The sequence below is a fragment of the Monopterus albus genome, unplaced genomic scaffold (assembly GCF_001952655.1).
Source record: "Monopterus albus unplaced genomic scaffold, M_albus_1.0 scaffold316.1, whole genome shotgun sequence".
NCBI lineage: Eukaryota > Metazoa > Chordata > Actinopteri > Synbranchiformes > Synbranchidae > Monopterus > Monopterus albus.
Window position 1 is genome coordinate 123,794 of NW_018128196.1, and position 22,627 is coordinate 146,420.

Below are 22,627 nucleotides of genomic sequence, written 5' to 3' on the forward strand. Positions count from 1 at the left end.
CACATCATGCTGTAGTCCAGATGTGCTCATGTGTACTGTGTGTGTCTGCAGGGTCTGGTGTCCAGCAGACATCGGCTCACCATGTGTCAACTCGCTGTCCAGTCCTCCGACTGGATCAGGTGAGACAGATCTGGTCTGAGGTCTAGACCTTACTTTGTAAAGTGTCCATATATGACGTCTGTCAATATGCAATACAAATTGAATTGAACTGAATTGATGGGATGTTTACACTGAAAGTGCTCAGATTTTATTTAGCTCACCTTTACCTGTGAATGGTTTGCATTGGAGACAAAGCACTGTCTCTCCTGCACAGATGTTTCACACCTGTATCTTTAAGGCCCTTCTTGCTAAATTAGCTTCTTATGATGAGCGATGGGCTCAGTTATTTAACCTCGCACATCTTGTACTGTTTCTTATTTCTCTCTTTTTACTGGCTTGGGTGAAGGTAGATAAAGGTTTTCAGCTATGTTTGAATCAGAATGTGTTGGTAGTTTTTGGGTTCCTGTCCATCAAATCCACACAGTCCTGATGAAGCTGGTTAACTGAATCGTAAATATATGAACTAAAATACTTATTTTACACATTTTATTCATTGATTTTTGCTTATTTTGTAATGAATGTCCAAGAAGAATTCAAGATTTAAAAACACATTTTCAGGGCCCCTTTTCTGACAGAGCTTTAATGTGAAATGTTTGCAGGAAATGCAAGTTTTATTGAGTTTGTTTTCACACTTTATTTACATGTTTTGTGGGGGTGGTGCAGGGTGGACCCCTGGGAGTGTTACCAGGACACCTGGCAGACAACCTGCAGCGTGCTGGAGCATCACCGTGACCTGATGAAGGTGAGCCTGAAAACACCTGAAGGACTCAGACTTGTCAGGGGTTTTAATTAGTTTGTTTGCTTTGAGCTAATGCTAATAGGAGCTGTTAACTTCCTCTGTCACTGTTTTCATCCACCTGCTGAAGAAACACAATGAAAGCACCTGCATGATGTTCCCATGGTAGCGTTGCCATTTTGCCCCTCACCTGTGTGGGACTGTTTACTTTGCATGTGCCCCCCACATGTGATTGCTGTTTCAGAACAAGCACAAACCCCCTTTTTTTCCCCTCAGAGAGTTACCGGCTGCATCCTGTCCAACGTCAGTACGCCATCAACGACTCCTGTGATCGGTCAGCCACAGAATCAGACTCCACCCATCTACCAGAACCACAACAACATGAATCACAAGCCCAACGCCAGTGAGTCACATTGCATATTCATCCGCAATGATTCTAATTCACCAAATTTACAATAGGGCACATTATTACACCCAGAGACGTGGGAAATGTATTATGTGTCTGCAGCAAATACAACACAGTGGAGAGTAATCCTAACCATTTTTATTACAAGCAAAACATTGTTTTGAGATCACACCCCAATCAATACAGATCAAAACTGATAATTAACAGAAAGTGAAACTATTTATTTGGCAATGCTATATTTGGTTTGGAACAGCTCTGGACTAAATCGGTTTCTATTTGACCTCCAGAACTTCTGATTCAAATGTTTTACTTTGTCTTGAGTCTCGATTTTAACCTCTATTGATTAGTGTTTGATCTCAAAACAGTTTTTTTTTTGTGGTACCAAAGGTTTGCTCTCAAATATGTTACATTTGCTGCAGATTCCAGAGACAAAAACAGGATGAAGATGCTGCTCCGGGGAGAACTACAGTAAAAAGTGTGTTGTCAGTGGATGTGATCTGTGTAGAAAAGCGTCTAAATGCTCCCACTTCTCTCTTTCTGCTCAGTCAAACTGTGGGGGAAGCTCAGTGAGAGTTTGGGGAAAATCTGCTGTGTCCGTCCGCACATTGAGCGCTTCACCTTTGTAGGTATGTACACACGATGTTAACGCCACCAGGCTTACAGTCAGTGCTCTCTGCTGGACAGTGGAGATACTGCTTGTACATGAGCCCAAACATGTCTCTGACATCTCTCTAATGATGTTTCCTGGCACTGATCAACTTCACAGACACAGATACACACCAAGAACCAGCTTTGTGAGCCATTCACAAGTCCTGCTCCTATCTGAGGACTCAGTCACACCGACAGTTCTGACTGCGTTAGAGCTGTTACTTTGTACCATCGCTGGTGACTTCAATCATGCAAATTTAAAACCTGTTTCCCACCAACATGTCAAGCCTGCTGCATGAGGAGAAATTCCACTGGAGCTTGTTGAGATCTGAGCTGTTTCTGCCGATGTCAGAGTGCTCACTCTGACTCTGAACACTGCACTGCTTGTGCTGTTTCTTAGTTTTAGGTGAAACTAAGTCTCCTACAGTGACATCTGAAAAACTCCAGCAAACATTCCACCTCATCCAAACTCTAAATGAGTGAAACCAGCCTTATAGCAATGAATCGGTGACAGTGATGCTGTTGAACCTGTTCTAAAGGTTCTGATGTAGTAGAGATGAAGTACAGCAGTGCAGTGACATCCATTTTGTGCTACACTCAGTGACTTTCTCAAAATGGCAGGGACAGATCATATTTTGATACCAGATCCAATCTGATCCATAGACTGTATAATGATGGACGATGTGACAGCTCTCAAAAGTGATCGCCCTCTGCAGGCTGGTTGCAGTATAGATCATAAATCCCGCCTCTCTATGTTAGTGGATGGGACATGAGCCGAAATAAAAGCTCATAACTTTTTTCTAGAGATCACTTCCGTGGTTTTTGGTAGATAATATCACACTGGTGTGTGTACATGTGGTTATTTGTCTGGTGAGTTTGCTTTAATGAGTTATTTGATGATATACAAAGGGGTCTATTTCAGATGACTGACAGCTTTGACTGGTGGTCTGATGCTGTCACTCCACTTCTGGCCTCTACTGCACAGAATCTGGTTGCAAAATACCAAGATGGCAGCTCTGTAGTCACAATGTTTTGGCTTCATTTTTGCATAGTGGAGGGAAGTGGTGACCTGTCCTCCATCTTTATATGCAATCTATTGTCTGGTCCCAGAACCAGGACCACCGGGGTGCAAGGGGTTAATACATTAGGACAGATGCATTTGTCAGTTATTAATTCTACCCTTGTTCTGCCTTTAATGTGGTGCCCTGAATTTTAAAAGGCTTTTCAAATTATATTCCCTCCTCAATTTAGTTGTTTCCTGTTTTAATATTTGCCGTTTTTGTTTCCTGAGTGCTTCATTTGAAAGATGTGATGAAACCTGTCCAGAGCACAGAACAGCAGCAGGAGCTCTGATTGGATGACCAATTTAGCTATGTATAATTTACATGTAAATCTGACTAAATAATTGATGGTTGATGTATTTTTAAATTCATTCAGTTGAGCAGAATGTAATGCAGTGTAAAGTATACAGTCATTCCAGTGGCACACTGCTGACTCTCAATTAGTTCTCACACTAAACTTGTCTCTTGCCTCCTTCTGTCAGATGAAAACGCTAACCTGGGCACTGCAGTGAGATACGAGGAGATCGGTGAGTCGTGACTACAGCGTCTGGTCCTGACCAGGCTTGGTGTTGTGTCCTCTGGTTTCCTTCCTGCTGTGTCTGAACTCCTCTGGTTTGTTTCTGTCCAGTAAACTTGTAGTTTACTGAGGGCGTGTCTCTTTCCTCCTGCCTGTTTGTCGCCTGTAGAGTTACGCATCTTGCTCCTGTGTGGCAGTGACCTCCTGGAGTCCTTCTGCATCCCTGGCCTGTGGAAGGACAGTGATGTAAGCACACAGTAGCCCCGCCCTCTATCCATGTAACCCCACTCCCCAGTCCCTCCCTCACATTAATGATTGACAGATCATTTTGATGTTGTTGACAAAGGAAAATTATGTACAAGAAAAAAATCACTTTAACATGTAACATGCAGGGTTATTCTTCTGCCACACTGGTGTCCAGCTAGCAGTGGTGGAAGAAGTGCTCAGATGTAAAAGTAGCAGACGTAGCTAAGTAAAGTTTTTACAAGATGTTAGCATCAGGCCTCATGCAGAATCAACTGCTTGGAATGTTATCACACCATTCAGTGGCCTGTTCTCACTAGTTATCAGACAATATTTAAGAGATCCCTTCTAAGAGGTTCACTAAGTTGGTATCATGATTACAGTATTATTATCATCGTGATTACAGTAATTAACTTAGAGAGTGTTCCTACTTTATATCTGTGATTCAGGCACTAAACCTTCTGGACATCGCCTGTCGTCTCTGATTGACTTTTGATTGATGTTCCTGAAAAGTTGCAGCAAGTGTTCCTCTGTTAACAGTGGAGGTGCCGTGGTGAACACAGAAATCTCCACCAGTTCACTGTTCCTCTAAGGTTCCTGTGATTACAGAAACTGTGTCACTAAATTAGGTTTTCCTGACTTGATGTGTGTGTGCACTTTCTGATAAGGCGCCATTTATAAAGTGTTTATAAGCTGTAACAAATGGATTTGTTAATGGTTCATAAATACTAATGCTTTATACATCAGCTCTAAGCCATGAATAAGGGTTGCCAGGTTGTGGAAAATCCTCCTTCAGCACAGCACTTTGTCTTTTTAAATCATTAGCAGGACCTGTCTGCAATTATTAATGTTAGCATATCATTGATGGAGATTCTCCTTCTCTGACGAGCTATCAGCAGAGGTTTGTCACTTCAGTTATAAATAGCTGTTAATGAGGGATTCTATAGTAATTCACCAAATGTTTCGGGCTGGAGTTTGGTCCAGATGTCCTGCAGCTGTTGGACAGACAGACAGTTCAGCAGCGAGGTCTCCCTGATTCACTGAAAGCATAAAAAGACAAAGTACTGCATTGGACGAGGATAGCTCAGCACCAGGCAACACAGATGGCCTACAAACGATCCGTATAACCTTAACAAATGGTTTAAGAAAGTCATTAATGACAGCTTGTAAAACCTTTATAAATATTAGATTATTAGAAAGTGGTATTGGTGTGAGAACAAAAGTGTTTGACTGTTCATTTGTTGTTTGCAAACACAGTTGAACTTGTAGTCGCCTGTAAATCTGTAAAACAGTTCATGTCACATTGACCTTTGGCTTGAGTTGGCTGGTTAGTTTATTACTTCACACCAGAAAGAACTGCAGCAAAACATGTTTTATGTTTTGTGCTGTCAACTCAGTAGTAGCTAGCTGATAACATGCTCGCCAAGCTAGCTGCTTTGGTCACTACCTAGACACTAAATTAAAACAACTAATTGTCTGTATCAATATCATATACTGTTAGAATTGCATTCTGGGTCTCTACGTTCAGCCAAGTGAAGTGAAGTGCTAGATAAAACAAAGGCACGGAGCGTGGAGGTTCCACCAGTTGAACAGTTTGATCTGAAATCAGATGTAAATGCTGGAGTGACCCCACAAAGCCAGCCTGCCGCTATTAGTGTCAGACTTCAGACTGTAGCGCCCCCTGAAGGTTGTGTTTCTGTGGTTGCAGATGGAGGTAATAGTGGGGGATTTCGGGATCGTTGTGGTTCCCCGTGACGGAGCCGACACAGAGAGAATCATGAATCACTCCTCTATTCTCCGCAAGTACACGGTCAGAGCACAAATCGCTGTTGGTGTGTGTGCCCTGATGTGGATGCAAGAAAAATGTCGTGTGTCCTAATCTAGTCTCCGTGTGCTGGTCTTGGTTTCAGGACAACATCATCGTGGTGAAAGATGCCACAAACCACCCGATGGCCATCGTCAGCTCAACCAAGAGCAGGTGGGGCTTTGATTAGTCAGTGCTTTCATGCACTTGGTAAATGATTCCAGGCTTTCTCGTCCCTACTAGTTGTAAAAATGTCAGTTTAACTTGTTGGGTCCTGCAGAAACCCCACAGTAAAACAGTGCATCATCAGGCTCAGACACTAATGGTTTACCTTCACCAGCTTCACTTTAAAGTATGAAATGTAAGAGGTGACCCGAGCTGTGCCCCCTCCCCTCAGACTGGCCCTGCAGCACGGTGACAGCCATGTTGTGGACTACCTGAGTCAGCCCGTCATCGACTACATCCTGCAGAGTCAGCTGTACATCACCGCCTCAGGATAAAGACTGCAACCTGCCGGCATGACAACAGGGAGAGTGGATGGAGTGGGGGGCGGGGGGTCAACCTACCTACAACCATCATCATCTATAGTAGTATAACACCCCCCCACCACCACCAAAAAAAATAAAATGTCCTTGTCTGCCTTCTGTGTCAAACATATACTCTTCTTTGAGCTGTCGCTTTCCAGCAGGAGCATTAGTGTCCCCCCTTCTGTCTGTGTCATGTGACTTTACCATCTGGGGGGATGAGATGGGGGTGTTGTAGCAGAGGTATGGAAGTAATTGATAAGGGCTGCAGAGGTGTCACTGATGTATTATTTACTGCAGTGGTGACAGCAGTGTTTTCACCCTCTCTTTGTTTCTGTCTTTATTAATGTTCAGGGATGCATGACACATCTGAGCATGCTCAGTGTAACAATGGCAGGTGGAATTATGGGGACAAAACTCTCTTGTGTGTCAGGGTCAATGGGCTTCATGCAAGAACAGTTGAAATGTACAGATTCATCCTTAAGTAGCATCTGATCCCAGAGAACCTGTTGAGTTCATCACAAGTTTAATTAAATTCCTAAGTAGCCCGGGCCTATTGTACAGGTAGAAAAATATTTGTTTGACTTAAGAATCATGATGTGCTACATCATTAGATATGTTCCCAGAGTTAAAGTGAAACCAGATACAGTGGAATCTGTTTAGGTTTGATTTGATCACTTGTTTTGTCATATAACAAATACTAAAAAGACTAAATTCAAAGTTTTATTTACTGTACTTGTGCAGCTTCACAGTGAGCCTCAGTTCATTGTTGGACCACAACTCTTCTGTTCTGGTTCACTGTCCCCACTCTGATAACGCGGCTCTGGGCCGCAGCAGGAAGCAGCTGCTCTAAACAGTTGCTGTCCACGACAGTCAGAGGCCAGCTGGGGAACAGCAGTTCAGAGACAGAGAGGAGGTGGAGACCAAACAAAGAGCTAACAGAGAGGGCACACTGAGCTGAGGCTCATCAGAAGACACAGACACGCTGCACATGGAGGATAAGAAATAAGAGTAAGAAACTGTTTGATCACAAGTTTAACATAAGTATAAATGTGATGTCACTGTTGCGTTTCTGCTGACATCAAGTGTCTCAAAACCAGTTACTGCAGATTTAAAATATTTTTTAAATCATCTTCTTCTGAGGGGACGGCACAGTGGTCAGCACTGTCACCTCACAGCAAGAAGGTTCTGGGTTCGAGCCCCAGCTGACCCGGGGCCTTTCTGTGTGGAGTCTGTATGTTCTCCCTGTGCCTGTGTGGTTCTCTCCGGGTACTCTGGCTTCCTCCACAGTCCAAAGACATGCAGCTTAGGTTGACTGGTGACTCTAAACTGTCCATAGGAGTGAGTGTGTGTGGTGGTTTGTCTACATGTCAGCCCTGTGACAGACTGGCGACCTGTCCAGGGTGGACCCCGCCTCTCGCCCAGTGTCAGCTGGGATTGGCTCCAGCCCCCCACTACCCTATTCAGGAATAAGTGGTATCGATAATCGATAGATGGATGGACTTCTCATGAGGGGGAAATATGTTGGGTTATCTGTTAGGTGTCAGGGATGCACACAGAGATTTTGGTGTGAAACAGAATGTAAGCAGAAACAGTTTGTTTACAAGTAAACTCCACAGTTTACAGACTGATTTGACATGTTGAAAAATCACAGTGCTCTTGCGTGAGGTCCATTGTTGGCCACATAGATGGTGTCAGCTGTGGTTGGGTTGTGATATGTCACTCTAAAACATTATCAGTAGACATGACAGAACAGTTTTAACCACTGTGCTAATCAGAGCTAAACATACATTAATGATGAACTTTTTTAAAAACAAATCCTCAGCAGCAGTGTTGTTGTTGTGGAGTGCAGAGGTTGTTTCGTTTCCTCTTCCTGTTCGCTCTTCTTAGGCTGCATGCGTAGACAGTTTAGTTCTGGCATGAATGTTTATCACTTGGTAGGTTATAATCTCTTGTGAACGTGTTTGCAAAAAAAACTAAGTAAATATGTTATAATAATATACAGCGAGGACCGTCATCAGCCATGCCTGTTCATTTTCTATTGGCTCTGTAAGTGTGTCCGGGCTGAAGGTTAGCGCCGCCGCCATGCAAAAACGCACTTTTGTTTGCTTGGTTTCATGTTTTCTGTGTGTGAGTGGGTCTGAACTGCACCACGTCACTGACAGTGGATCTGGTTTTCTGTATTATTCTAACTTCTGATGTTCTGAATTCTTTTGATTGTAAACTGTGATGCACTGAAAAACAATGTGTCATTTTTATTAATGTGTGTGTCTGGTGTGGGTTTCTCAGCACAACTGTTTACAAGTCAAGACAGGGATTTTTTTTTTTTTTTACTGATGCTTAAAGATTTATAGAACTAGATATTAATTTAGTCTAATGTCCTGACTCATGTTTTGTTTATTATTACATATTTGTGTTTATGTATATTTATAATGATTATAAGCATGATTTTAGCAGTTAATGCAACATTTTGCATTGCAGGAGCTAAGGTGAGCTTCCTGTGCACAGCCCGAGACAACGTAGACTGCTCATCCATCCAACTGGTTACCAAAGAGAAGCAGGATTCTCAAATATCCCAGAAATATAAAACTCCAGTGCACACCAGGGGTGTCTACAAATGAAACCTTTTACAAGCAACAGGTTTTACATTACAGCTTATGCAGGCTTGCTCATCTCATGATCTGTAACCATACACCAATCAAATGGACAATATACTTAGACAAAACTTCATAACAATCACCATTATACAAAAGAGTATCTAAAACATTTACTAACATTTTGTGTTACCCGGTGGAAAATCTGCAGTATGCAAGACAGATGGATCAACCCAAATTATCACATTACCTGCACCGTGTGTTCAACATTATATTGTGTATTTGAAATGATTGGTGTGTGTCATGTGGTTGGCGGCTGACCAATGGCCGTTGAGTCATGAGAACCTTTAAAACACACACCTGTCACAGGTGAGCAAGACTGGAGCTGCAATACAAAAGGCATTCGCAAGTATGTGTGTAGCTTAGTAAAGAAGTAAAATCTAGACGTCCATGCTGAGTGCGGAGTCTTATATTTGTGTGGTTTTTGTAATTGTCGCTCCTGTTCACATTTCAGATGTTTCTTAATCCAGTGAGTCAAGCCAGGTCACAGCTGACTGTCAAGGGTGCTAGAAGTTGTAAACCTCTAGGGCCATTTCTCTGGTTATGCAAAAGTACAAAGAAAACAAAAAGGGCAACAAAAAAAGTATGATGAATATTAAGTGGACAGTTTTGTTTCATTGCCTGCAAAATTATAAATTTCATACTGTTATAACGACATTAAATACCACAGCCCAGTGTCCTCTCTGGCTCCAGCGAAGGACTGAGATTTAATTTTATCTTCAGTTTGCTTGAAGTCAAAAGGAAATTATTTATTAAGGTAAAATAACTAAACTATAATTTTATAAAACTGAAAATTATTCTGATCATTAACAGATTAAGTTTAAAAAATGTCCTCTCGGCTTCTACGACGTCTGGATTTGCAGATTTTAAGGTGGGATTTTTTCCTCCTTTTTGACATTCATTCCACACTCAATCATTAGTCACATATAATCAAATTAATGGATAAAGAAAAGAACTGTTGTGTACAGCCCTAATGTCAACTTCATTTCAAAGTTATTTTAACATTATTGTGTATAATTCTAAGATTTTACTTTGTATTCATTTAGCAGGATTTTGCTTTCATACTAGTTAAAATATGCTTTCTATATAAATCTAGAAGAACACACATTTACATAAATATTAAAGTGAAGACAAGTTTTACCTCAGGAAATGTGCAGCAGCTTTATTTGAAAAGAGTTGATATTAATGACTCAACACAGAAGAATAAACAGAAAAACTTGATTTAAAAAGATATAAAAACTGAAAGTGTATGTACAGTTATAAATAGAATATTTTCACACACATTATCAAAATCGTCAACATGATCAATATAGTTTCATATGCACAGTATCATCCACTGATCTGCTGGTTCGCAGCAGAATCAGCTGTTGTGTCGCTTGTTTCTGCAACAAAAACACCACTTTAAATTTACCTGTTTTTACCAGTGATCCTGGTTTTTACAAATACCACATGTTTGCAGCCGGTCTTCTTTCCAGGTTTGGTTTTTAAACTAAAAAGTTCGTGGATTTTTTTTTTTTTTTTTACTTCTCCTGTGCTTTTAGTTAAATTTTGTCTCATATATTCTTTGCAGAAAATTCTTTGAACCTAATATATTTATGGCTTATCATTAATAAATATTTCAAATTGGTTCATCTTTTTCATCTGACAATTTTCGCTAAGGAAGATGCTATAAAGGTTTTCACTATTATGATTATTAGTTGATCGACAGGTCAGTCACCCAGACCTGGTGTTTAAAACTGCTCAGTGGAACACAGTGATTTCATATCGCCTGTTGCTTTATAGGACACAGTAGGTGAAGTGCTGTTGTGGACTTGGACTTATAGACCCAGAACCTGGCAACAGGTAGCAGTGCTCAGGCCTCCTCGATAGGGGGATTGTTGTAGCAGCCGGCGGGGATGGCCAACATGATGTCGTCCAGGTTAGCGATGTCTCTCAGGATAGTGTCAATGTCCCGGTTGATGACGGTCAGCCGGCGGCGCATGGTGGCCTCCTGATCCACCATGGCCCTGAACCGAGGCGTCAGGCGGCCCTCCACCTCCCTCTGAGCACCGGCCAGGGAGTCCTCCAGCTGTTTCAGACGCTTCTCATCCACAACACCTGTCTGGTCTGAAGGACAGAGAGGGAAAGAAAGAAGCTAAAGTGCAGTTGAAGTTCCAGTTCAATGTCTGCATCCAGTGGTGACAAATCAAATAACAAGAAGCATTCTTGCCCCATTCATTTCATCAGTGATGCTTTGAGAGCTGACTTGTTAAAAATTACAGTTCTAAGAGGTGGAATGAACTTTAGTTTAATGGGGATGTTGAAAAAAAAAGCCCAGGGGATATAGGGCACAGAGCACTTCTTAGGATTTTAGAGAGTACAGGGCTAAGCAAGACAATATAATGTGAACTGAGTGATGATCTTTTGTTATAGTCATAGGTAGTGGCCGTTCTGATCGACACTCCAGTCTAGAGATTCTGAGCCAGGCTCAAGGACTGGTATTATGTAACCACGGAGATTTAGAAGATTTGGTCAGTCTATCCAAGTAATGTCAATTTGGAAATTTGGTCTGATGTTTTCAGCCATGCGAGTACCTGCTAGCAAACCAAGCTAGCTCTCATTAGCAGGCAACCATATCTCCTTCACAGTACAGAGAATGTGAAGCTACATCGCGCCCTGGCGCTGTATTGACCTGCATACATTCTTGTTTTGTTTGGCTTAAAGGTTGCTGAAATCATTTAGATCTCGCTTTATTGACTGTGGTGATTCAGAATGGATAGGCTTATCTAACTCGTAGTGGACCTAGAGATCCCGTCTATGAGAGCGACAGCCTGAAAAATGACTGCACCCTGATCTCAGCTCTCTGTTCAAGAGCTAACCTAGCTAGCAGCTGTCAGCAGATGACTCACACAATGCGGATGAATAGGTTTCTGTCCTGTCTGTGCTCAAACTGAACACTAAAGTAGACGTTTGGACGTAGCTGTTCACACCTCTGCCTTCCAGCCGGTGGTGCAAGACTATGAAATGCAGGATTTCTAGACTGAAAAACTTCTTCTTTCCAACTGCCATCAGACTCCTAAAAAGGCTGACAGGAGTATACTGTACTGTTTACATTCCAAGGTTGCATATGCATAATTGCACACTCACTGCCGCCTATACAGCTCCGATTTTTATTATATTTGTTTCCACTTGCTCTTTTTCAGTGCATTTAGATTTTGTGTACTTGTTATCTGCCTTACATTTCTCTTTGTATTTTTTGGCATTCATTGTGGACAGCAAAGTAAGAATTTCATTGTACAGGGAAACACGTTTCCTTACTGTGCACATGACAATAAACACTGATTCTTTGAGCTGTAGCATCTACTACTTTATGTAGCTGTACGAAATAGTATTTTTTGTGTGTGTGTGTGTAAATTAACTTATGGAGTGTATATCTCTATGATGGATAATGGTGATCATAAGGGTGATCCTTCCAAAATGGAGCATTTACCCAACATTCACCACCATGTGACAACAACTTCACATTCTCTATAGTCTGTCAGCAAGGATGCTGGTGGTCTAAATGCACACTGAGCATACAGCATCCTCCTGTCGTTGGGGGTTTAAACTCTTAAAGTCTGATTTATTCTGCCTCTGACTTTGTCCTGCTCGGTTCTGTCTGCCCGGACTCCAAGCAGGCCTTGTTTCCCACTAGTTTAACAAAACTGTTTAGCTTAATCTGCCAGTTTGTCTGCCTTTGGGTCTAGTGTCCTCAGTTTGCCATTTCCTTATTAGAAACATTACACCTTGGCTTTTAGCACCTTCATGTTAAACCAGCAAACCCCCTAAAAGCAGTTGTCTTCTAGTCCCAGTCAAGTAAAAACCTCTGTACTCACTCATGTTAGCCAGGAAACTGTTGATGTCCTGCAGTGTTTTTCCCACGGCGTCTTTGGCCAGTTTGGCGTTGCTGAAAGCTGCAGTGGCTCCAGCAGCAGCCTGCAGAAGAAACATTTCTATCATTTAGCTTCCATCCACCAGTTTGTGACTCTTATCTCTGACAAATTATCTCTGCTGGGACAATTGACCTGCTCAGCATCAGCCTCCAGCCTGTTAGCTCTGCCCAGTTCCAAGTTCAGGTTTCCTGCTGTATCAGTTGCCTTCGTCATCATAAGCATCGCCTCCTTATTCAGTGTGGTGGCTTCATTCACCAGACCGGTGTAGGAGGGCAAAGATCCAAATGTCCCCTGAAGAACAGAGACAAGACCAGTTAGCACAGAGTTTAACCTATGAGAACATCCACCATCTTCCAACTGAGAGCAGGAAAGAGAGTCATTTGATGTGACACACCTGAGACCAGCTACAGGCCCCAGTCTGTGTGTCAGGCTAGGCTAAGCACGTTTTCTGGTTTCCTGGCTGTTACCTCCAGTTCAGTGACTGCGTTCTCCAGTAGGTTGATGGTTGCCTTAGCACCGTTGAAATCCTTGTTCACCGTTTTCAGCATGGAGTTTGTGTCAAAATTGTTGCCAACAGCCTGCTGGATGGTACCATTGATACCAGGAAGGCGCTTGATGGCGGCGTCAGCCAGAGCTCTGCTGCCTTCAATCTGCTGGTCAAACCCTGAGGAGGAGAAAGAGTCACGTTCAGTCCAGTGGTGGCATGTTTCTGTCCCTGCTGAAGGCTTTTACTTGTCCAGATGGAGGGCTCAGGATAGAGGGTGTTACACACTGTAAAGTCTTTGAAACAAGTCTGTGACTTTGGGTTATGTGAATAAAACCCAGCATATCAGTGTACCTCTCAGTGTGTTGAGGGCATCGTCCAGCTCTTTGGTGTTGCTGTTGATGCGTTGCAGAGTGCCCTCAGTGTCGGCCTTGGCCACATTGACTCTGCCCAGCAGCTTGTTGAAATCCTACAGAGAGGAATAACGTGGATACAGGCAGTTGGTCACGCAGCAAAACTGTGACCAGACCAATGAAGCTGTGCGTACGGTGAAAAGTTCTGTACCATTATTAGACACGTTTGTTTGGACTCATGGTCTGGTGACTGTATTACTTCTGTTTCTTGTGTGTTTAGGGTGATGTCTCAGGCCATTTTGCTACTTTGCTGTGTTTTTACTTCCATTGTTCATTTTGTGGCTGAACAATGCTCAGTCAGATCAGAACGTATCACCACTAAATCCATCCCTATGTTGTCATGAGACCAGTGCCTCATGGAGTTTGATGTAGTGTCTATCTACAGGTCTAGTCAGTGATTGTATGATGGTTTACAGGCTAGCTAGCTTATTGACTAGCCAGCCAAAATGGCTCAGCAAGTTGGTTGTAAGATAACTAGGTCATTCCCTTATGTAATGCTGGGTTAAAATCATTAAATCTAGGGCACAAATGTAAATCATGAACCAGTAGAGCAGGGTTGAGGTAAAAGGTACAGCACAGTTAATGTTAGAACCCCCCAAAAGTTAGAGGGCTGAAGGTATTTATAATCCTTCACTACCTGCTGGGCAACCTTGGACTTGGCCAGCAGGTCGGTGGCGGTGGCCTTATCTTGCTGCATGCTGTCCTGCAGTGCGTCAATGCCTGAGATGGTCTTGTCCACCACCCCATTTATGCCATCCATCCTTGAAACCATGGCATCCATCTCCCCCTGCGCATCATGAGAGAACATGGGGGTGTTAAAAGTTGGTGGATGACAAGGTTATCCACTTAGAATACGCTCTTATTTATCAGGACAACCATTACCGTCAGGAATAGTGGGATGTTTCGCTCCATGTCCACGATGCTTTTCAACATGCCGTTTGCCATTTTGCTCTCATCTCTGGCCTCACCGCTCACACGGATTGCCTGGTTCTCCAAACTCTTCACCTGGTCTGCAGCCTGATCATACCTGAACACACGGACATCATTAGTTTGGAGCATCAGCGTGCACGTAGAGGCAGACTGTGCCATACGTTGTCCTTCTAGGAATCTTAAATGTACCAGTCTGTCTGTGGGAACAATCAATTCTAACTAATATCCTACATTTATTGAACTTGTTTTCTCAAACTCAGTTAACTCACATTACAAGGCAGCTAAATTGAACAGTGCACCAGCTGCTGAAGATCAGCCTTTAATGTCACCTCTGCCAGTGAATCTGAAGCTCTCTGATCAATTCTCTCCTACAGAGTCTGGTTAAATTCAACTTCTTTCAGTGAAGCAAAATGAAGAAACAGGATCGTTTCTGCACCTATAACCCACTAACTTTATATTAAAGTGAGGACTGGAAAAAGACTGAGAGGAAACTGCCTCTGCTTTCACTGCAGCTGTTACTCACGTGGTTTTCAGATCTCCGATCAGCCCCTTGACCTTGTTCTCTTTGTTCATGAGATTTCGGACCAGAGCCAGGCTTTTCTCCGAGTCGCTCAGAGCTTCGTTGGCAGTTCGCTCCACGGCGTCTGCCTTCGTTTGATGCCTGCAGGACAAAGGCAAAGGAGTCAGCACTGGTGATTTTTCAAAGACTGGGTATAAAGTCGTGCTTCTTATTAGTTTATCAGCTGACTTACTTATCAGCCAGACTCGTAGCTGTCTGCAGCAATGAGAATAAGTTTGGACCCAGAACAGCATCTCCCTGTGGTAATTCCTGACAGGAGAGAGAAGACTGATTTTAGAGACAAGTAGCATCTCAATCTTCTTCTCACACTTAAAGTTACAGCTGCCACCATCCTCTTTCTTCTTTTTAAGGGACTGACATGTCATATAAAAGAGTGTAAAACGTGGTGGCCTGATGTGCAGAAAGGTCACCCTCTGCACTCCAGCCTTTGTCTTACAGCTGATCGGAGGCTGGTCTTGGCCTCCTCCAGCTTGCGTTTCATCTCCTCCATCAGAGTCTGGACCTCTGCCGCCTTTGTTTCATATGTTTTGTGTTGCTGTTTGATGTCGTCCACTGTGTCGCCAATGTTTTGGATGTCCTGTCCGTCCTCCAGCTGTCTCCTGCTGATGGACGACAGACGCCTCTGCAGGCTCTTCTCCATTTCTATTGGGCACAGCAGATGTGACATCATCGGAGTCAAACTTTGTTTTAGCAGTGCTACTGAGTTAAAGGTAAGGAACACCGTGGCATCGTGCTCAACCAGAGGTGGCACCAGGGTGCTTTCAAGTCAAATCGACAACACATGAGAACTTTGTAGTTTTCTGTGTTCAAACCCACGTATATCCGTAAATCCTAGGACTAATCTTGTGACCCCCCCCCCACACACACACAGAACCCCTCCTGCAGCATCTGTAGGTGTTTTGTCTTTATGGTCATTCTCTTTGGGATCCTTCTGAATCTCTGTGGTTGTTCAGAGTTGGTCTATGGGCATCCTGCATCTATGTGAAGTCTTTTAACTTAGCTCCACAACTTTCAAACAAGAAAGATTAACTGTCACTTCATACAGAGGCTCTGGCCCTCCAATGCCCCCCCAAGGGCCTCCAAGGCCCTTGTGACCTCTCAGGCCTTTAGGCCTGTTCCTGATAAGTGGGCAGACTATTATATTACTATTATAGGAGACATTTACTTTTAATACTTAAGTAGGAATTGAATGCAGGACTTGTATAGTAGTGTTTTAAGGTGTTGTACTGGTACTTTTACATCCCGTGATGGTGTGGATGCAGTGTGGTCTTACCTAAGAGCTGCTCGGTGTCGTCCTGTAGGGTTTTCACCAGCTTCTCGGTGGCTCTCAGGGCAGCCTCTATGTCAGCACCGCTGACTGGTCTCAAACCTCCGTCCATGTCGGAGAATTGTGACTCCAGCTCCTTCAGTCTGACAGTGTAAGCTCCCATCTGAAACACGAGGCACATTTGGACACATTAGTCCTTCTGAGTTCCATGCAGCTTTCTGCTCACACTGGCCACAACGTCTTTATGAGGTGATAAAACGTCTGATTTTGTTTTAAAACCTGTTGTGGAGTTCTGCTGCTCCCACGTGTCCAAAAATCAATTCATGTAGCTTTAAATAAAAGAAACTCTCAAACTACATCAGGAAACATGTTCCTGTTTAATGATGTGAGTGCAGCACAAACCGCATCACTTCAGGACTAAGTTCAGCAAAAACCAGTCTAGGTCAGAGCTCACCATCACCCTAACTGGAGTGTTGGCTGTCAACAGGACATAAAGCAGCGATTTCTTGGCTGTACCTTTGTCTTGACGGGGCCAAAACAGGCAGGGCAGTTGGATCGCTGACACCTCAGACCCTCGAAGCCTGCTCTGCACCGACAGTGACCAAAATCATCACACTGTTCAGACTCGGAGCCCTGAACGTCACAGTTACAGGCTGGTCCGCAAAACACAGAGGGAGAAACTTTTAGTAACAAAACCCAGTCCAGGAAGTTCAGGGTTTACAGACTGCTGTTTGTAGCATTCAGTATAATCACAAGAAGAGTGTTACTGCAGAGATGTTGGAATGCAACCAGAACATTGAAGTTTTTGTTGTTGTTGTTGGAGTCAGTCCCTTTAGGACAGTTTATAGTCCATAAAATGTCCATTTCATTCATTACTGTAATGGTTTCATACATAATAGTTTTTATTTTATGTGATGTGCAACATGATCAATGGCATGAAGACATTGATTTAAAAAGTTACATTTTTGGTTAGGTTGGTTTGCTGATGTTTAGATCCCAGATTCTAAAGCAGTGGTAGACAAACAGTGGTCCATGGGCCGAATCTGGCCCTCCTGCAAAAAATTTGGCCCCTCATAGAAGCTTAATGTTCAATTTACATTAAATAACTGCCTGCTCTCTATGCTTGTCATGCCACACGCACAAAAAACATCAGTATGAGTTAGTTTTAATATTTAGGTCTAACCCACTAATGGTAAAAATGGCACCAGCCCTTAAAACAACCAGTACGATAAAGCAATTTTAATCCAAACAAATTGAAAGGGAAAAGGAAAATGAAACGTATGTCTGTGTCAGCTGCTTTGGAACCTGCTCAAACCAGGTGATGTCACCTTTTAGGATTAACTGATCAATAAACTAACCAAATGCGTCAGAGTCTTACGTGTGCAGGCCTCGGTGCTCCTGCTATGGTAGAACCCTGTCAGACAGGCCTCACAGCTCCCTCCCATCGTGTGGTTTAGACACTTGAGACATTCACCGCTGCTACGATCGCAGCTCCCCGCCACGCTGACATCGATGTGGCCATTACACTGGCAGGGCCGGCAGGGTCTCTGTACCCCGGTGGCCCCTGCCGGGTCACCGTAAAATCCCTCCCGACAGATGTCACAGCGAAGACCTGAGGGAGATGTGGGCCCATGTTATCATGTCAGTAATGTGAGAATATTTCAGTGGTGATTACTGAACCCTTCTCTATAAATAGTTTGAAAGATATAATTTATGTCTGTAGAGGTTCCTCAGACTAAAACCGTTCAAAGCTAACTAAACCAGTCAGTCTTGGTTTAGTCAGTTAGTTATATACCCTGTTAATTTTCTCCTTTAATAATTTGAGATCTTCTTCTGTGTGTATTTGTGCAAAGAAATGGGAAGACTAGCAACCACATCAGTGGAACTAATGGGGATCATCTCAAGCTTTGGTGACCTTAGAGACTGTGTGTTATCTTAGACTTGTATAACAAGCAGCAATATTAAAGTTTCACTGTCATACACATTTAGTATTTCTGTGCAACTGAGGCAGCAAGGTGCAAAAGCCAGTCCTGACTGAATTATTCAGAGAGAATGACAGATTGTCAAGAAATACAGGCATTAGGAGCAGGAAAGACCATGTCAGAGTTATATCAGGACATGACTGCACTGATATCTAGTGTTCTAGTGACTGCACTGTGGCCGACTGTTTCTGTTGACCTACCAGTGGTCCCTGGAGGGCAGCGGTCACAGCGGGGTTCCAGTGAGCCAGCAGCCAGAGAGCAGGTCACTCCCTCCGGGCAGGGACACTTCACACAAGTCTGAGGCTGCCAGGGGTGTCGGTAAAACCCCTCGGAGCAGCTCCGTTCTTCATCAGCAGAGTAACAGTCTCCGGTCTGCCAGTCGCAGCTCCCTCCCTGGCAGCTGCAGGGCTCACAGGTGCTGAAGGCTCCATCTGCAGGGAACCTGCGTCTGAACCCCGCAGTGCATCGCTCGCAGAAGTCACCCTCATATCCCCGAGGACAGTTGCAGGTGTGAACCCAGCGGGCCGGGACACCGTCTCCACGCTGCGCCGACACCAGTTGCACGTTGTCAAGGTAACCACGTCCTAAAGAGACACAACAGTTACTGAGTTACATCATCCAAATGTCCAGAAGCAACATGAGCTTTGCAGAAATTTCTGTGCAAGTTGCTGCTTGCTTATGAGGAAATGGTGTGTACTCACTGAGAGATTAAGGTTTTTGGTTGATAAATTGTAAAAGAAGATGAACAGAAAGAGCAGGACTGTTACGAGTCCTCTTGGAGAAAGAAAAGGAAGCAGCAGAATGGGTGGAAGAGACAGACTGAAGAAGAAGAATTACAGGAGAAAACAAGCTAAAGGAAGCTCACCATTTTCACCAAATGTTGCACGGATCTTGATGGCGGTGAGGTTCTGGAGGAGTGTCTGGAACTGGAAGGAGGAGAGCTGCGGAGTCCACCTGCTGCCAGGCTGCTCGTCCAGTCTGCTCAGAGAAAAGACCTTGTTTCACAACACTGCACGGCTCCAACTGGCACGTTCAGCTGTTGCTGTTGTACCAGTCCTTCCCTCAGATGCTCAGGTGTGAGCTCTATCATACCCGAGTCAGATTTGTATTTTGTAGGTGCGGTGTGGATTTTTACGTTATTGCATCATTGACTTTTTTGGCCAAACTTCAAATGGTTGCTAGGTACTTGGAACAGGTGTGGTATGTGTAGGTTACTGACGACAGAAACACACCTGTATGAACCATCTGTAAACCAGATGTGCTGAAGATGTACCATCTGCCCAACAAGGTGCAAATCTGACATTTGGTCTCATGTTTCTGGTAAAAGCTCACAATGACATGATTCTAATGTCACAAGGTTTGGTATGTAGGCCCAGTATGTCCTGACTTACAGGTAGTGCACCACTCCTCCAAAGTCATGCTGACAACTCAGACCCAGGTATACGTGCTTGCACGTGTGACTGTCAGTGAGTGAGTCATAACATGTTACTCGCCCCTGTGTGGCCACATGCCAAGTTTAAGCAGTGTTTAGTTACATCAGATTTTAATGGCGCACACACTGTGATTCAGCTTCTTCGGCGTCACTGATTCTTTCTGCCTGAGGACTGTGTTCCTGCTTGCTCTGATTACAGCAGCAGGATTCTCCCGATGCTCACTCTTGTATTTTAAGTAGCATTAAGGCTCTGATCGAACCCAGGACGCCATGTCTGAGGCTTCAAAAAGAACCATGGGATGCTTCATGCAGTGATATGAGCCAGGCTTTGACAAAATAAAGGCATCTAAACACTGACTGAGATGAAGTTTCTCTCTGCAGGCTGATTTTCTGACCTGAAGCTGTAGTTGATTTTCTGCCCACAGGGGACGGGGGATCGCAGATCACCCATCGAGGTGGAGACACGCAGACCAGCACCTTCCAGGATCACGTCGTTGGTGGACGGGTGTCGGATCTCACGGTCCAGACGCAAAGAGAAGGAGAGGTTCTGACCATAACTCAGCAACTGGTTCCCCAGATAAGGAGCTGTAGAAGAGGAGAGGAAACACCTGGTCAGAAAGGAAAGGAAAGGAGGACCTGGACAAGAAGAACGGAAGACAGGAGGAAAGAATGGTGTGGAGAGAAGACAAAGAGGAAAGGAGGAGGTGAGGAGGAAAAGTAGAGGCTGAAGGACACCATGATATGGGAAGAGGAAAGATAGAGAAGAAGGAAAGGTAAATAAAGAAGGAGCTGTGGGGAAAGGAATCAAAAGAGGACAGGAAGGAAAATGAGCACATGGAGACATGGGAAAAGGAGAAGAAAATAGGAGTGCAGGCGATAAGGAAAGGTGAAAAAAGAAAAATGAAAGGAAGTAGGCGAAGTGTGGAAAGGAGAGGCAAAGAAGGGAAAGAAAGAACGGACAAGGAGACAGTGGATGATGAGGGGAAGGGAGAGGAACATAAAGATGGAAGGAGGTAGAAGAGGAGAAATGAAAGGAAAAAAGGTGCAGCTGAGGAGGAAGGAGAGGAGACAAGGAAAGGAAATGTATAAATGAAAAACAGGAAAAGCAGATAATAACAATGGTCATGAAAGAAACCAAAAAGAAGTAGGGGCAGACAGATGAAGGAGGCGGGGTTTTTTTCACCTGGGGCGTACAGGTAAACCGGCAGGCTGCTTTTAGAGATCACCTCCAGGTCCTGGTGTGTTGGCGACCAGCGAAAGTACACGGCATCGGGGGCAACGCCCTGAGCTGTTGCTACTGTCCACCCTTCTGTACCTGGAAACATCACAAACACTGTTCACAAAGCTGGGCTTCTCTGGAGCTTTTATTTTGAAATGGACCCCACAGTCACACTGTCAACTACTGAGGTTATCAGGGGACTACTTTTGTGAAGTGAGGAGGTAAGTGGGTACCATCAGTGAAGGTGGAGGTGATGCTGTGGACGGAGTAACCGGACTGTGCAGAGCAACGGCTGCTGTGGCCGTAACAGAAACAAGGCAGAGTCAGACTCGCAGGATCCTCTCTGAGCTGACGTCTGGACAAACACAGCAAGTGACAGGAAGTTAGACCAAAACAACACAGAAGAAGAAAAACTTAGAAAAGTAGAAATGAAGAAAACATATGCATTTAAACCCTCAGAACGCCAGAGTCTTAAGATGTGGACGGTCTGGAGCCGTTGAAGTGTATTTTTGTTGTGAAAGAAGATGAAGTGGTAGATAGAAGCTAAGCACTAAAAGAAGATGAATTTCATGCACTGAAACATTTGGCAGTCATTTTAAGTATAGAGGCTGTAAGGAGTCGAAGTGACAGAAAAAAACATATAAATGTTTAAAGATTCAGTTGAACTGCAAACACTGAAAGCAGTTGAACTGTCAGTTGCCTATTAGTGGTGAAAACAAGTTGAAGGTTCAGTAAAAGTTCAAGACCTGAAAGGAGTTGAAGTGTTAGTTGAGGTGCTAGCACAGAAAGCTGAAGTGCTGATAGGAACTTAAGTGTAAAGAGACGATGTAAAAGTGATTTAAAGTGAAGTGTTTCACACCTTTGCGAGCAGCCATTTAGTCCAATAGGGCCGTCGGGGCAGCGGTCGCATTTGTCTCCGGTGACGCCTTGTTTACAGCTGCAGCGCCCCCTGCTGTCACACGTGGAACTGACAGAACCTGAAGGGAAAGCAGCACGTTGGGACTACAGCAGCCGTAACAAACCTCAACAGTTTGCGTTAAGTGTGTGGTTTCTCACCGGTGGGGTTGCAGCGGCAGGGCGTGCAGCTCAGCCCTGCCTCTTCCTGGTAGAAGCCGGCCTTGCAGCGCTCACAGTGGCGGCCCATGGTGTTTCCCTGACAGTCAACGCAGTGCAGACCCAAGGCGTCACGAAGGCAGTACGGAGATCTGCCATTGCACTCACAGTGCGCCGTTTCTGCAGCAGGAGACAGGAAGTGAAAAGTCACATTTGTTTAGTTTAATTTGAATATGACACATTTAGCAGTGTTATAGAAGCTGGGTTCTTTCGGTTGCTGCATTTTAGAGTCCAGATGTGTTAGTCTCATTACGTTATCGATTTGAATTTACCTTGATTTGATTGATTTGATTTATTCTTTCAAGCATGTAAAGAAAGTCAATATGTCAACACACATAATTTCACACATATCCAACAAATGCTAATCCAATATCAATTTGCTTATACCTAGTACATGCTTGAATGGAGTAGGAAGAAGTCAGACTTATCCAGTCCTACCCCATGACATCATCTTACCATCATTGGTTTGCAAGCAGTATCTCTACATAAAAAATTCTCTTCTACACCACACAAGTAATATACTAAAGAATTATAACAGAAATGTTAACATTCTTACATAATTACATTCTTAAATAATTATCTTCTACACCACACAAGTAATATA

The 22,627-nt window shown here is 43.8% G+C and overlaps 2 protein-coding genes across 3 annotated transcripts in view; one reads left to right on the forward strand and one right to left on the reverse strand.

Moving 5' to 3' along the window:
* The window catches only part of nmnat2 (nicotinamide nucleotide adenylyltransferase 2), a 12,373-nt gene extending 5,101 nt beyond the window's left edge, over window positions 1-7,272 (forward strand). Inside the window, exons 3-11 of the mRNA XM_020623932.1 lie at window positions 52-119; window positions 763-841; window positions 1,112-1,238; window positions 1,787-1,867; window positions 3,433-3,477; window positions 3,637-3,713; window positions 5,419-5,520; window positions 5,621-5,688; window positions 5,912-7,272. Coding sequence (XP_020479588.1) covers window positions 52-119; window positions 763-841; window positions 1,112-1,238; window positions 1,787-1,867; window positions 3,433-3,477; window positions 3,637-3,713; window positions 5,419-5,520; window positions 5,621-5,688; window positions 5,912-6,014 — 750 coding nt within the window. The 3' untranslated portion in view covers window positions 6,015-7,272. The remainder of the gene's footprint in view (window positions 1-51; window positions 120-762; window positions 842-1,111; window positions 1,239-1,786; window positions 1,868-3,432; window positions 3,478-3,636; window positions 3,714-5,418; window positions 5,521-5,620; window positions 5,689-5,911) is intronic.
* Window positions 7,273-7,442: 170 nt separating this feature from the next.
* Window positions 7,443-22,627, reverse strand: part of lamc2 (laminin, gamma 2) — a 21,508-nt gene continuing 6,323 nt past the window's right edge. For both annotated transcript variants that reach the window (XM_020623934.1, XM_020623935.1), the window contains exons 2-21: window positions 21,967-22,143; window positions 21,770-21,887; window positions 21,144-21,265; window positions 20,875-21,006; window positions 20,087-20,276; window positions 19,125-19,237; window positions 18,460-18,843; window positions 17,656-17,889; window positions 16,794-16,930; window positions 16,284-16,440; window positions 15,447-15,652; window positions 15,183-15,259; window positions 14,954-15,091; window positions 14,383-14,527; window positions 14,138-14,287; window positions 13,442-13,556; window positions 13,071-13,267; window positions 12,736-12,894; window positions 12,547-12,646; window positions 7,443-10,798 (exon numbers count right to left, since the gene is read on the reverse strand). In XM_020623934.1, coding sequence (XP_020479590.1) covers window positions 10,545-10,798; window positions 12,547-12,646; window positions 12,736-12,894; window positions 13,071-13,267; window positions 13,442-13,556; window positions 14,138-14,287; window positions 14,383-14,527; window positions 14,954-15,091; window positions 15,183-15,259; window positions 15,447-15,652; window positions 16,284-16,440; window positions 16,794-16,930; window positions 17,656-17,889; window positions 18,460-18,843; window positions 19,125-19,237; window positions 20,087-20,276; window positions 20,875-21,006; window positions 21,144-21,265; window positions 21,770-21,887; window positions 21,967-22,143 — 3,305 coding nt within the window. In that variant the 3' untranslated portion in view covers window positions 7,443-10,544. The remainder of the gene's footprint in view (window positions 10,799-12,546; window positions 12,647-12,735; window positions 12,895-13,070; window positions 13,268-13,441; window positions 13,557-14,137; window positions 14,288-14,382; window positions 14,528-14,953; window positions 15,092-15,182; window positions 15,260-15,446; window positions 15,653-16,283; window positions 16,441-16,793; window positions 16,931-17,655; window positions 17,890-18,459; window positions 18,844-19,124; window positions 19,238-20,086; window positions 20,277-20,874; window positions 21,007-21,143; window positions 21,266-21,769; window positions 21,888-21,966; window positions 22,144-22,627) is intronic.